At 39.7% G+C, this 13,375-nt stretch overlaps 2 protein-coding genes across 5 annotated transcripts in view; one reads left to right on the top strand and one right to left on the bottom strand.

Annotated features, from left to right (window-relative positions):
* The window catches only part of LOC144063838 (cilia- and flagella-associated protein 44-like), a 28,290-nt gene extending 19,097 nt beyond the window's left edge, over positions 1 to 9,193 (top strand). For 2 of the 4 annotated variants that reach the window (XM_077585738.1, XM_077585737.1), the window contains exons 22-34: positions 236 to 377; positions 475 to 652; positions 728 to 969; positions 1,045 to 1,249; positions 1,324 to 1,527; positions 2,132 to 2,324; positions 2,388 to 2,501; positions 4,641 to 4,771; positions 6,253 to 6,369; positions 6,470 to 6,671; positions 6,755 to 6,915; positions 6,998 to 7,132; positions 7,948 to 9,193. In XM_077585738.1, coding sequence (XP_077441864.1) covers positions 236 to 377; positions 475 to 652; positions 728 to 969; positions 1,045 to 1,249; positions 1,324 to 1,527; positions 2,132 to 2,324; positions 2,388 to 2,501; positions 4,641 to 4,771; positions 6,253 to 6,369; positions 6,470 to 6,671; positions 6,755 to 6,915; positions 6,998 to 7,132; positions 7,948 to 8,217 — 2,294 coding nt within the window. In that variant the 3' untranslated portion in view covers positions 8,218 to 9,193. Of the gene's footprint in view, positions 1 to 235; positions 378 to 474; positions 653 to 727; positions 970 to 1,044; positions 1,250 to 1,323; positions 1,528 to 2,131; positions 2,325 to 2,387; positions 2,502 to 4,640; positions 4,772 to 6,252; positions 6,370 to 6,469; positions 6,672 to 6,754; positions 6,938 to 6,997; positions 7,133 to 7,947 lie in introns of all 4 variants that reach the window. The other 2 variants (XM_077585740.1, XM_077585739.1) reach the window with 2 other exon arrangements.
* Positions 9,194 to 10,398: 1,205 nt separating this feature from the next.
* Positions 10,399 to 11,482, bottom strand: brcc3 (BRCA1/BRCA2-containing complex, subunit 3). Its single transcript, XM_077585746.1, has one exon. The coding sequence runs from the start codon at positions 11,366 to 11,368 to the stop codon at positions 10,586 to 10,588; it is 783 nt and encodes a 260-aa protein (XP_077441872.1). The 5' UTR covers positions 11,369 to 11,482; the 3' UTR covers positions 10,399 to 10,585.
* Between the last annotated feature and the right edge of the window lie 1,893 nt (positions 11,483 to 13,375).

Raw genomic sequence — 13,375 nt, 5'->3', positions numbered from 1 at the left:
AATAAAAAGTAATAAATAAAAAACATATATATATAAAAATAACAATAAAAGTAAAAGAGCAATGATGATGACATGTCAAATCGGTAAAATTACCGAATGAACAATACTGAGCTCTCCAGAAGAAAGAAAAAAAAAAGAATAACAAAAAGAAGGAGGTGCCTTGTGGTGTGGTGCCATACTGCAGACTGTTACAATATGTCAAATACATATTTTATTGCTGATGTGTGCTCCCCAGAGGAAGAAGCACCTCATACCCCTGTGACCCGTGCTGCGGTACAGGTGGCAGACCGGCAGGTTGAAAGGCTCCAAAAAGCTGCAGAGAAAGCTGAACAAGCACGAGCCAAGATTGCAAAGAGGAAAGAGGAATGGGACAAACTGTGAGTGGCATCTAACAAAATTACGGCTCTGGGCTAGAAGAGTTCACCTTAAGATCATGCTCTAGCTGTATCTCATGGGTTCCTTGTGGTATCTTAGTTATGCAGAAAAGCCCCATAAGGACTGTGAAGATCCACACGATGTGCAGGCCATCTGCGAAGCAAAAGAGGGCATTGGAGACTTGAAACTTAAAACAGACAAAAACTTCACCGTGCCAAAACATCTACGAATGAGTGCAGTCAAAAAAAAAGTTGAGATGATCCACCTGGAGGACAATGTAAGTCACATCTAAAATGAAAACTAAATGACATTTACAGCAGGTTTTTCTAAATGATTGCATTCATCCCACCAGATTCGTGAAAAACAGATTGAGATGAACAAAGAGATTGTGACCTTGCGGGACTCCAAACTTCTACTTGTATCAAAACTGCAAGCCCAGGCCAAACAGCTCCAGAGGGTCCAGAGTTGTTTGCCATCACAGTTCCACTACCAGCCGACCCCCGTGCCCACTCTACGAGCTGAGGAAGTACCAGAGAAGAGCCTACGATGCACCCGAGCCATTCTCGAGAAATACAAGGAGCTGAGGGAGAAAAGGTGCCAGAGACATGTTTCACGTCAGTAGTTTGAAAGAAGCTGACTATTCAGAGAATATTTGATATATTCAAACAGGTTAAAGAAAAAAGATCTGGAGGATGAAGAGGGTGGGATGAGTGTGGTGGATGAGCTGGAAAAGGAGATTGAAGGATTGGAAAATATATCAGATTTATCAGCAGAGGAGACCGCAGGGGAGGAAGGAGAAGAACTAAGTGAGGACGAGCTGCAGAATGTGGACAAGGACGCATTGCTTGACATGCAGGACGTTCTCCTGGAGCAGGTCTGTTTACGTTTTTATTGAATCTCAAGATCTTTAGCCGTAATCCATGAATTTATTGTTTTCGCCTTTACTAGATGAAGAGCTCAGTGGATCAATTTGATAAGGAGCACATGACGTGTCTTGAGAAAGTACAGATGCTGGACTGGAAGCTAAAACTTGGCAATCTCCGCCAGTTGACTCTCTATCAGGAGCTACTGCTGCTCAAGGAGGTGGACAAAAGTGAAAAGATTCTGCAGGACAAGCTTAACAAACGTCTGAAGGAGGAGGATGAGCTACTGGTGAGAAATCATTTGAAAGGTCATTTTTATCTTTAATGCTTGCAATATTATCAGTAACCACTAGCTCGGTTGAGTTCTTGAGGGAATGTCAAAAAGATTTGAGTACACAGCTGTGGAGTTTTTTCTGCTGGATGCGGATGAAGGTCTAATCTGTCCAAAATGGTTTCTAGTACTGTCTCGGCTCTGCCTAACCCATGTGATAATGTGTGACCCGATGGTCTCAACTAGATAGGAAGATGCCATGCCAGAAGGTCAGGTTACAGCGACACTACGGCCTAGCCAATTATTAAGAGACCTAATCTAATACATTCATAAGTCATTTTCAAGTGTGGACCGTGCCTGTAATTTTAAATTTGTATTTCTCACTTCAGAACCTTTGCTAGATTTGCGAAATTTGACACAATAGTGTTTTGTTTTGTTGTGTTTGTAGCATTCCTCTGTTGGATGAACCCAAGCAAACCTTAGTATCATAAAGCAGAGGTAGCAAATGAAGCACCTGTGGCTAAAGCCAAACCATGTCAGGGGCCTAGAATTGCCTCCTCTGCCTTTAAGCACGTCATTTCCATTTTGTATAATGCAGACGTGTTTGTCCCTTTTGTAACAGTCTGAGCTGGAGAAGTCTAGGAAGGCGCTGGAACTGAAACGTAAAGATATTGCAAAACGGCAGGAGAAAGAAAAATCAAATACTGTGGCCTTCCATGCCTTGCTGGGCGATGACAACAACTTTGAAGAGTATCTGACCAAAGTTTACAAGAAGAAGATAAAACGTACCAAGAAAAAGGAGGACGGTAGTGAAGGTAATGGGATGCTTTGATCTTAGAATTTGACCTGTTTGTTAAAATTATAAAATCCGTTTGCAGATGAGGACGAAGATAGCAATGATGACTTTGACGATTATGAAAACTGGGATGATGACGACGATGACGATTGGGACGGATTAGATGGAGATGGAGCTGTGGAGGAATGCCCTTCAGGTCAGTCTGTGTAGATCCTCAGTCATCCGGGTCATGGTAATCTGCAAAGTTTGAATCAAGGCAACTGGACTGTTTGCGTTAGTTGAAGACGTTCCACCAGTCCAAAAGGACTCTTCAGTTCTACATTTTTGGTGTGGCATGCCCTCAATGTATGTTTCTGGGTGTATTCCCTGGAAGTGGTCAACATAGGGTTTTGCTCAGTGTGCTTTGTGAAATGATCCCCATGCCAGCTACAGCATTATGTTGTTGGTTTCATTGAAAAGAGCTACAAGATTTCATTGATTTAATGCGGACTATTAAATTGCTCAACTAATATTTTGATAACCAGATTTTAAGTAATATTAGATTTGACACATGAGTCTGAATGAACAAAGGTCACATGTGGGGTTCCACAAGGGCCCATTCTTGAAACATTTGTATTCACTATCTACATGCTGCACCTTGCTCAGATTATAGAGGATCACAACATCTCTTATATCATATTTATGCAGATGATACACTTTACATTTCAGTGTCATCACATGGCTACGGACCAGAATTAGCTCCAGCTCAATCCAAACAAGACATCAGGGATTGTTTTTGGCCCCAAAAATAGAAGGTCCAAGATCAGTCTCTATGTAATTGAAAGGTACAAATCAAGCCAGAAATCTTGGTGTAATTATTGACCCAGACCTGGATTTCAACAACCACTTTTAAGATATTACTAAATCTGCCTATTACAATCTGAAAAACATAGCTTGAATTAAGGGTTTTCTGCCTCAACAAGAAAATTTCTTCATGCTTTTATTTTCAGTAGGCTAGATTACTGGCATGGTGTCTTTAAAGATGTTAATAAAAAAATCTATCAACATCTGCAGTTGAGCCAAAATGCTGTTTCCAGAGTCCTTACAATTAGGAAACTGGCCCACATCACATCTGCCCTGAAATCACTATACTGGCTTCCTGTTAGTCAAAGAGTTTTTAAATCTTGCTGCTGGACTATAAACCTTGAAATGGTCTTGGACCAAAATACATACAAAATGTACGCATTAGCATCCAGACCCCTCAGGTCTTCTGGTACTATTGTGTGTTCCAAGAACCAGAACCAAACAAAGTGAAGCAGCATTTAGTTCATGTAGTCCTCACCTGTGGAACAAACTCCCTGAATACCCGAGGACTGCTCAAAATGTCAGCTCATTTAAATCAGGGCTGAAAACATTATTGCGGGGGGGCAATTCCGGTCTTCGAGGGCCGGAGTCCTGCAGGTTTTAGAGGTTTCCCTCTTCCAACACAGCTGATTCCAATGAACAGGATCATTATCAGGCTTATGTAGAGCTTGCTGATGAGCTGATCATATGAATCAGGTGTGTTGGAGAAGGGAAACATCCAAAACCTGGACTACAGCCCTCAAGGACCGGGTTTGCCCACCCTTGCGTCTCATGAGTCCCTCTTTAATTTTTGAATCCCCATTTACACGCTCTCTTTTAATTTATGTAGACTGAAGCAAGGTTTTAATGTTTTTGATAAAATATTTTTTTATGATTTTATCATGTTTTTTGCAATGTCTTTAATTTATTGTTTCTTTTTCTGTAATGATTTTAATGTTTGATGTAAAGCACTTTGAGTTGTCTTGTACATAAAATGTCAAGTCAATTCATCTTTAATGTACAAAATGTGCATTGCAAGTAATCTTATCTTGTCTTGCCTGGATTTAAAAGTTCTGATAGACCAAATCGCTTATCTGTTGATCCAAAATAAAATTAAAGATGCATTGTTGATCAAAGATAAATAACAATAGAGTATATATAATAATAATAAAATTGAATTTGATCATATCTAAATGATTTTAATTGTTTTATTTGTCTAAGTAAACCTTAATTTGTAAATGTATCGCTGAAAGTCACCATGAGACACGTAAAAAATGAAGACTTGTTGGTGTGTCCATCTAGACCTACAAATAGTAGTAATAATAATAACAATACATACGTTCTCAAAGTGCTACAATAATAAAAATGTTAAAACAAGAAAATCTAGCTAAAGGTCGCAGGAACACATAAAACAAATTTATAAATGAAAATGTCTTACATAGAAAGGTTTTAAGTGCATTTTTAAAACTAGTATAGTAGCAATAATTACACTATAAGTATTGGTGTGCCACAGGGTGTGACCCAAAACTGTTTGACGACATCCTGGAGCTGCGTGAACGTCGCCTGGATCTGGAAGAGCTGCTGGCAGAGGAGAAGAAGAATGCCGAACAGCTGGAGAAGGAGTGTGACGCCTTTGTAAAGAAGGTCAGAGCAGGGCCATGCGGAGGGCGGGGCCAATGGGACGCCCACATTGGTGTCTTTTGGTCAATGAAAGTAATGATTAAAGAAACACTAAGGAACTTTTCAACCTTCATCAAATATTTTCGTAACTCTTTTGATGAAACATCAACTTCCAACTAGTTGAATGGTACCTTTGTCATGGCTTGAGAGCGTCTGTATTGCTTTTACTGGCACTAAGCAACTTTGAGGAGGGTGGCAGGAACCCTGCCACACACACACACACACACACACACACACACAAAAAAACCCACAAATGTGCTTATTACTTTACGGCATACACCATTTCCCCCTTACCCCATTTGTTACAAAGACTGAAGTCAATCCAAACGTCTATGCGTGATTACTGTTGTCATGGCAGAAGCTGCAAAACACGAAGAAATTATAAGTTTTGTCTGGGTAAAAGGACAGTTAAGAATCAGCATTGACCTGGCTTTCATGCGCTGGCGTGAGGTCAATGACGATGCTATGCGCTGGTCCTCATGGGAAATGTGGTCTTCCTTCAAGCAAAACACTACCGCTATTGTCCATATGGAGCCGCCAAAATCTATGAAAACTGAAAGTTCTCCAGTTATGCTTTAAAATACTAAGTAAACTAGTAAGACATGTTTTTTTTTCTTATACTGTATTAGTAAAATTCCCTAGATACATTTGTCAAGAAAAGTTTCAGAAAATGTACTTGATGCGTTCCATGAAATTACAACTCGGCTTTAGTCAATAACCATTTTGACAGTTTACTGTAGTGAAAAAGTCAAGGTTTCAATAACCACTAATACTGTCTGTTATAATAGTGATCTCTTATTTCCTTTTTTGAGGAGAATTCTTATAAGCAACGCACAATATGATTGGCTGCTTGCAGAGTTGAGCAAACGAACTGCCTCTTTGAAGATAATTGGATGCGAGTGCCTTTTTTCTGCTTCTCTGCGAGCGCGGAGGAGGCGGTACAGAGGGAGGTTAGAGGAAAGAGCCACATTTACAGTTACACGGGTGCCTTTTGCATTGTCCTTAAAACCCCCCACCTGTACACATATGTGCCAGCGTGTACTAGTTAGCCCAAAGGACAACATGAGTAGCCCACCGGTTTGTTCTAAGAATAACTCACCAGTGATGAGACACTGTGACTTGCTAAGAAGTGTTAAAAGAGAAGAATATTTATTAACTCATGAATTTGTTTTTTTTTGTTTTTTTTACTTTACATGGTACATGTTTCGTAATGTACCAAATATTCTATATTTTGTTTAAAAAAAATACATTGTGTTAAATGAACAAAAAATGCTGTTTTATTTACACGCATATTTCAAAAAGGGCATTTTAGATCAGTAATCTTAATATTATGGCACCACGACATTTTTGCTCATGTCATACCATCAGAATCTAATATCGACCCATGCCTAATTGCAACACAACATTTTTTTGTGTTCGCTAATTTTTTAACTATGGACTTGCAGATGAAATCAGTGAAAATCAGTCTTAAGGCAGCAGAGGATGACTTGGAGGAAGTCAACAGAGAGAAACAGCAGAAAATGAACCAACTAGATGTTGTGGTTCCTCTTCGGCTGCACCAGGTTAAGAAAACGTGTTGTCGCAATGATTTAAAAAAAAAAAAAATTTAAGTGTTCACAGGCGTCAGCGATATTAAGTCAGCTGTTGTCTGCTGGTTTTCAGATTGAGATTGACATCACTCGCCAAGGACCTTTGGACCTCAGCTCGGCGTTGGTGCTCCCAAAGATGGAACAACGACGGCTGCAAGAGCGAGTGAACGAGTTGGCTGTAGAGAAGAATCAGCAGACAGAAGTATACCATCAGGCCCGTCAGCAGCACATCAGGCTCATCAAAGAACGCAAAGAAATGGGCAATCAGATCGTGTGTAAGACCAAAAAAAAACATCTGAAGGCCTTCAGCTCCTAATTCTGGAATATTCACTTGAATTTGTTTGTAATTTTGGTGCAGCGCTGGAGAAGCTGTGTCACCAGCTGATGATGACAAGGTTTGGCAGAGAGGTAGATTTGGAGGTTCTGCAGACCCTGTGTGTCAACAAGACGGCTACAGAGCAGAAGCAGGAGAAAATGTTGCGAGAAATTGCAAATGCCAAAGACATCAAACAATGGGATGTAAGCTCAATTTTGCTTTTGTGTACGTGAGTCTTCTTGGATAAATTTCACGTTTCTGTTTTTTTTTGTCTGTGACATTTAGAAAAAAGTACAAAATTCTCGTGAGGCTCTGGTGGTGATGACAAGGAGCAACTCGCAACGTCTCCAATCCTTGAATAGCCTCTTTGAACAGAAGAAGGAGTTGGAGATCAAACTTTACACAAGACAAAAGAAAATTGTAATTAAATTACAAATGTGCCACCCTCAAATGTGTATGCATGTTCTCATGATCAGTGCTCCTCGAACATTTTCCACCAAGTACCACCTCACATACGCACCAACACCACGACCAACATTGAAATACAGAAACACAGCAGGTGTAAGTGTTCATCAAAAGTGACACATAGGTTTTATTCCTAAAAGTAAATGTAATAATATTACACGCTGCACCATTACAGGAAAAAAAAAAGTGTACTTAAAAAAATTATTTGATTGGAATATAGTACACATAAAAGTAAAAAAAAAAAAAAGTTCAAGATTAAATGGAAACATACCGATTTGAAAAAAAATCTACAAAATTAAATGATAACATACTGAACTTAAAAAGTAAATAAAATAATGCAGTGATTCTTTTGCTTACCACTAGAGGGTGGTATTTGGGTTCCCCACTTTGAGAACTGGTAGATGTATGAAAATTAAAAACAATGTCAACCGTATTTTGATATGAAGAAAATAGCAAAAATACATTAAACCAATCAACTTGAACAAATGTTTAGATTTTTGTGTGTGTGTGTGAATTTGAATCTTAGTGCATTTTATTGTTGTCATAACAGGGATTTCTCCAGGATTTTTTCTCTCCCAGGGCTAAAGGTGGACTTAACCAATGCATAGGGGGCTGAGGAAATAATTTATAAATCTATTTTAGAAGATCAAATAAAATGCTGGAGGGGCTTAATTGAGTCTACACAGATTTCTGACAGGGCTACAGTCCCTGCTACACCATCTCTGTGTCATAACATATCAGACTGAACCTCTGTACTTGTGTGTGCTCAGGGCAAGCATCTTCAGGCCTGCAGTATGCGAGCAGACAGAGGTCAGATCTGGTGTCTTCAGGAACTGGTGAAAAAGCAAGCCGAGCAGATAGAGAAGCTATCCAAAGAGATCACCGATCATGGATCTTCTGGAGGACACATGCTTCCCGCTGGCCATGTTCATTTACCGCCAATACCTCGTCGGTCCATTCCGACAGTCCATAGAGTCAGCAGAAAAGGAAAACTTATACCTGGTACTGAGGACACAAGTGAAAGTGAGACGGATGACTAAAAATTCAATTAAATTTTTCATTATTATGGGCCTGCTTACGAAGCAAATCACTACCTTTAACTGCTCTTGTTCAGTAGACAAATGACACAACCGGAGGACCACCCTTTTAAACGGAATTCCACAAATGCTGATAAAAAAATGGTCAGATCACACTAGGTCATTTTCAGTATTTCTTCTGTCTCCAACATGCACTTTTGTGTCACACAGACCTAGATTTGACTTCTTATTCACCTTTCACCAATGGGTGTGTGCTGAAACATTAAGTCCAATGTTAATATTTGATCATTTCTATTACTTTTTTGTTTCTTTTACTTTGCACTGCCAATAATTTACTAATGAAAGGAAATGTTGGAGATATTTCTCAATGAAATATATATTAAGTCATTCTGTTAGCAGTAGCAGGTGCAATATTTTCTCCCCCCCCCCCCCAATTTAATTAAACAAAACATTGTATACAATCTTGGCATTCTGTTTATTGACCATTAAAGGTACGAATGTAACATCAGTTTCTTATACATTTCATATGTAGTCTCGAGAGTAATTTGGGACAATAGGTGCAGTATATACCTGTTCCGCGTCCCATCCAGTGTCCGTCGGGGTGGCTAAAGCTCAACCACAACCCTAATGAGGAAGTGCTATAGAAATGGATGAATATCCATGATTGTGATTTGCTGGGAAGGAGCGACAAGTCCAGGGTATACCCCGGGTGGGAGGTGGGACACTATATACTATACAGTATCCCACCTCTCACCCAAACTCACCTGGAATACGCTTCAGCACACCCGCGACTCTTAACATGCAGGTTTAAAAAAAAAGGATGATCATATTCCATAAGTCTGCTTTTGCGCTTTGAATTTTCTATAATTATTACAATACCAGCTGTTAGCATTACATATGTGTTGTCGAGTGTTTCATTGTCTATTGTTTGTATTTGTGTCATGTTCAAAATATTGAAATCAAAGAGTTCCCATCCGTATTCTTTTGTGCTTACTGTGTTCAAGTTGCTACCTGATAGAGGCCTACTGTAAGTTAGCATACCAAACAATAGCTTTTTTTCTTTCTTTCTCATTTTACCCTTGACTACAGCCATGGTGGAATTTCCTTAGAATGTTCTGAATACAGTATGAAAGTGTTTAGGAAAAAGTTAGTATAGCAGCCAGGTGTTAGCCAACATAGTTCAGTATAGGTTTCTATCACTGTAGTATCTGTCTATTGAGGCGTCGTTATAATGGGTGTGTTAAACCAATCGGCAACAGAGACATGTGAGACACAAATTATACAGCAACTGTTATTATTGTTCAATGTCCTTTTCATTTTGCAGGAGCCAAAGTTAAAAAAAACTCCCAACTCTAACAAATAAAATGTTTACTGGCTGTCAACGGGTCCATTTAATATTGCTATAATAGTGTTATTGTTGCAATTAAGAAATGAATAGAATTCTAACTAATAAAATATTCATTAGTTGTGTTAATGTGAACAAGAGAGAGTGGGTGGCCAAGGACCAATTCGGCCCAACAGGAAAATCCCTAAGTCTGTTGGTAAACATAATTGAAGAATGCTCATTTTGAATGACCTCGGATTTATTTAAGGTCAACATGTTCATTCTTGTCCAAAATATATATATTTTTTTGTGGTAAACCTAGTCAAAAATGCACCTGCATTTACCTTCCTAATGAAGTAGAGGAACTTGGCAGATTTGCAACTGTCAAACCGGTGTGCTGCTTCATTGTAATTTTTACTTCCTTCATTGGCATCCACTTAATTTGACTACAGAAAAGTTGTCATTAATGACAGGAAAATACCAAAACCTGACCTGTTGTTTATGTAAAATGAAAGCTCTGAATTTTAGATATTCATACAGTAGCCGCAATACAATTTGTCACTTTGGAGTTTACGTAAACATTTAGCATTAAGACAATTATTTTCTTTTTCTTTCCAATTTATTTAAAAACACACCTTGAAGATTTCATTCATATTTTCAAACGTGTTTTTGTTTCAAAATTTTAGTTTACAACCTCTTAATTTTTACTGATCCACCGTCCCCCCTTCATCCAATATGTTTCTTAATTCTTACTACCAGTGTTTGTTTTTTTCGGTTAGCAGTGAAAGGTGTGAAGTTTCATTTTCAAGTACGGATTGGTTTGACTTTTGTATGGTACATCAAAAAACAGGACCAAGAGCTTTTACATCCCATATTCTTTATATACAGTACGTACAACAGTGCACCCAACAGTCCAAACTCCAAATCTTTCAAATGATGCTTATTCAAACATAGATAGGTTAGAAAGTCGCTGTTTGACCACTGCATGTTAAGTGGTCTCATTTGTTTTAAAACACAAACAGAAATCCACCCAGTGGCCACCCCCACTCAGAGGGCACTCAGTTCCTGCGTCAGCCTCTCCTTCTCCAGCTGCAGCTCCGCGATGCTCTGCTTGTTCTGCTCCAGACGGTCCTCTAGCCACTGAAGCAGCGGTCCGCTCACCGCCGACATCTGGCTGCAGAGGTTCTTGGTGAACACAGATCCGTTGTGGATCTTGGTGACCGGGTCCAAGTGGGCCAAGCTGTGGATCTTGCGGTATGTATCCTGTTCTTCCTGACACAGAATCCGCGGCAGCTCCACGGCCGACTCCAGGCAAACTTTACCGATAGCCTCGCGCGGGACGACGTGGATGGGGATCTCCACACGCTCGTACTCGGAACCCTTTTGGGCCTGGACCGACTGGAAGCAGGTGTACAAGACGCGGCCCGTCTTGGTGTTTTTGTCCTCGATGAAGCAGGAGAAGATGAGGCCCACGAAGCCCTGATCAAGCATTTGGTACATCGCCTGAGTCCGGACGTCGACGTGCGAGGGCCACACGGTGATGTGCGGATGGGAGTGGTACCAGCCTACCACTCGCATTGGCCTGCCCGTCATGTCGGCCAGCCTGTCGGCCTCCGTGGAGGCGGCAGACAACTGCTCCGGAGAGATCTCCACCCGGTCTTTCCTCTTGTCTGAGCGACGGAGGATGATAACGGAGTGGATGTGGACGATCCGGGTGACTTCTACCTCTCCGATGCACAAACCCATCACTTCTTCTTTCTCCGTGCTCAAAGCGTGATTCATACACACCAGGAAGGCGTCCGACTCCAGATGTACCGCGCTGACTGCCATTCTCTTTCTTCAAATTAATGTTCAAACAAGAACGGCGTTAAATGCACCAGCCACCATAGAAATGGGAAACACGGTTTACTTCCGTATTTTCTTGCGCTACAGTTAAATAGGTCTGAGTTGACGCAACGATCAGTGAAAGGTTCCGCTCACTAATTCCTCAGAAAATCTCACACAATCCCTGTACAAAATACGGACGTGTTTATTATATAGGTTAGTTTCTTCAGCAGCAAACATTTTAACATAACCGTTGGTTTGCAACCCTGGCTGTCACTGAAGTTGAGCAAGATTAACATTAAATTAGTTGTTTAATAAAAATGGAGCAATCTTTAAAATGTATCAATTCGACATTAAAAAAAAGTTTTTCTGGTTAGACTATATGTAATAGAGTTGCATCAAACCATAAACATTTGAATAGTTAGGCTCCATAAAAATTAAATAATAAGCGCATTGTTGATGGTTGAGCTGGATAAATTTGTTTTATCATGATTTATTAACCTCGTTTTTTTAAACAACAACTACTACTAAATTATTTGCCATTTCACCCCCAAATGTGCCTAAAATCTCCTTAACTAAATTCAGCGATGATCCTTAAAATTAGTCTAAATTTCACCACTAGATGTCACGCTTGGATTTAGTGGTTGTGCATAACGTTCATTTGCCAGACTTCTAGCTCTCTTCAACTCTGGGCAGGACCAGCGTTTTTGAAAAGCGATGGCTGATGATGATGATGATTTTTATAAGGTGTGGCCTTTTTTTAAGTGTTTTTTTCCATGAGTCCCACCACAGAGGAGATTGCTGAATGATCAATTATCTGCAATTTAGTTCTTCTGAGCCCAAATCACAAAATAAATCAACAAAATAAATGCAACCAATACTTCTGTCTGTTCTTTTAACATTCTGTCTTGCAATGAGCAATGTTGTTGCTTGTCAATGGGCCCCACAAATCTGTCAGCAACCAGGAGATGTGTCCACTGGTCAAGAAATATACAGTAGACCACTATAATGCAATCACTGATTGCCATGTAAATATAAATAACAGTGTCAGTTCTCTCTTTTTTTTAATTTTTAATTTTATTTTATTTTTTTAATTATTATTATATTATTATTATTATTATATAGCTACCATCAAACTTGCTTTAATTGTTTATTCTGTGACTTGTAATGCGCACGGGCTTATCGGCCGTACTGCTGATTGTTACAGACTGACAGTCAATCAGTCCAGAGACTCCAAGGTGTATATGGAGGACCAAAACTGCCAAAATAAAAAATAAATAAATGTTATTCAAATGAGGGGGCGGTCCTAAGCATGTCTTGGGTTGGAATCCGTCGTTGCAAACTGCCTTTCATTGGTCGAGTGAGGAAGTCTCGCCAGCTTGCATGAGAGCTCCAGCAATGGGCGACTATCTGGTCCTCTAGTCTGTCACCACAACTTGCGGCTTGAGTTGCTCGACAACAAGTCGAGGTGACAGTGGACAAGTTAGTCGTCCATTGCTGGAGTTCTCCAATGCAAGCCGTCGAGACTTCCTTGTTCGCCAAGCCGCTCACTCGACCAGTGAAAGGCAGTTTGCAACGCTTAGGACCGCCCCCTCATTTGAATTACATTTCGTCCTGGCAGTATAGACAAAAACTGCCAAATTTGAAAATAAATAAATGACCAAATATATAAATGACTAAAATTGAAAATAAAAACGGATATAAGAAATATAATTCAAATATTAAATACATATGTATTTATGTATGTACAACTGTCGGACACGGGTTTTGCTGCAATCTAAAATATGTGAGGGAACTTTGAATTTTTCTGCTTTTTATTTTTGAAAAGAGGAGAAATACTAGACTGCAAAATCAGTGATTCGCTGTAGTGTCTTAATTTGCCCAATCGACCAATGATGTCATTGATCAGCTCCGCAAAATAAAACATTACATTTTATATAGGCCTATATCAGCGTTTTATTTTATTTTTTGGGGAAGATGGGTTTTATAGAGTAAGGGTATAGTTCCCAGGTC

Source organism: Vanacampus margaritifer, chromosome 14 (assembly GCF_051991255.1).
Source record: "Vanacampus margaritifer isolate UIUO_Vmar chromosome 14, RoL_Vmar_1.0, whole genome shotgun sequence".
Classification (NCBI taxonomy): domain Eukaryota; kingdom Metazoa; phylum Chordata; class Actinopteri; order Syngnathiformes; family Syngnathidae; genus Vanacampus; species Vanacampus margaritifer.
Note: the sequence above shows the minus strand (reverse complement) of the source record. Positions and strands in the feature narration are given on the sequence as shown.

Excerpts from the sequence above, each read along its gene's own strand:
- brcc3 (XM_077585746.1), bottom strand. The coding sequence starts at position 11,368 with ATGGCAGTCAGCGCGGTACATCTGGAGTCGGACGCCTTCCTGGTGTGT.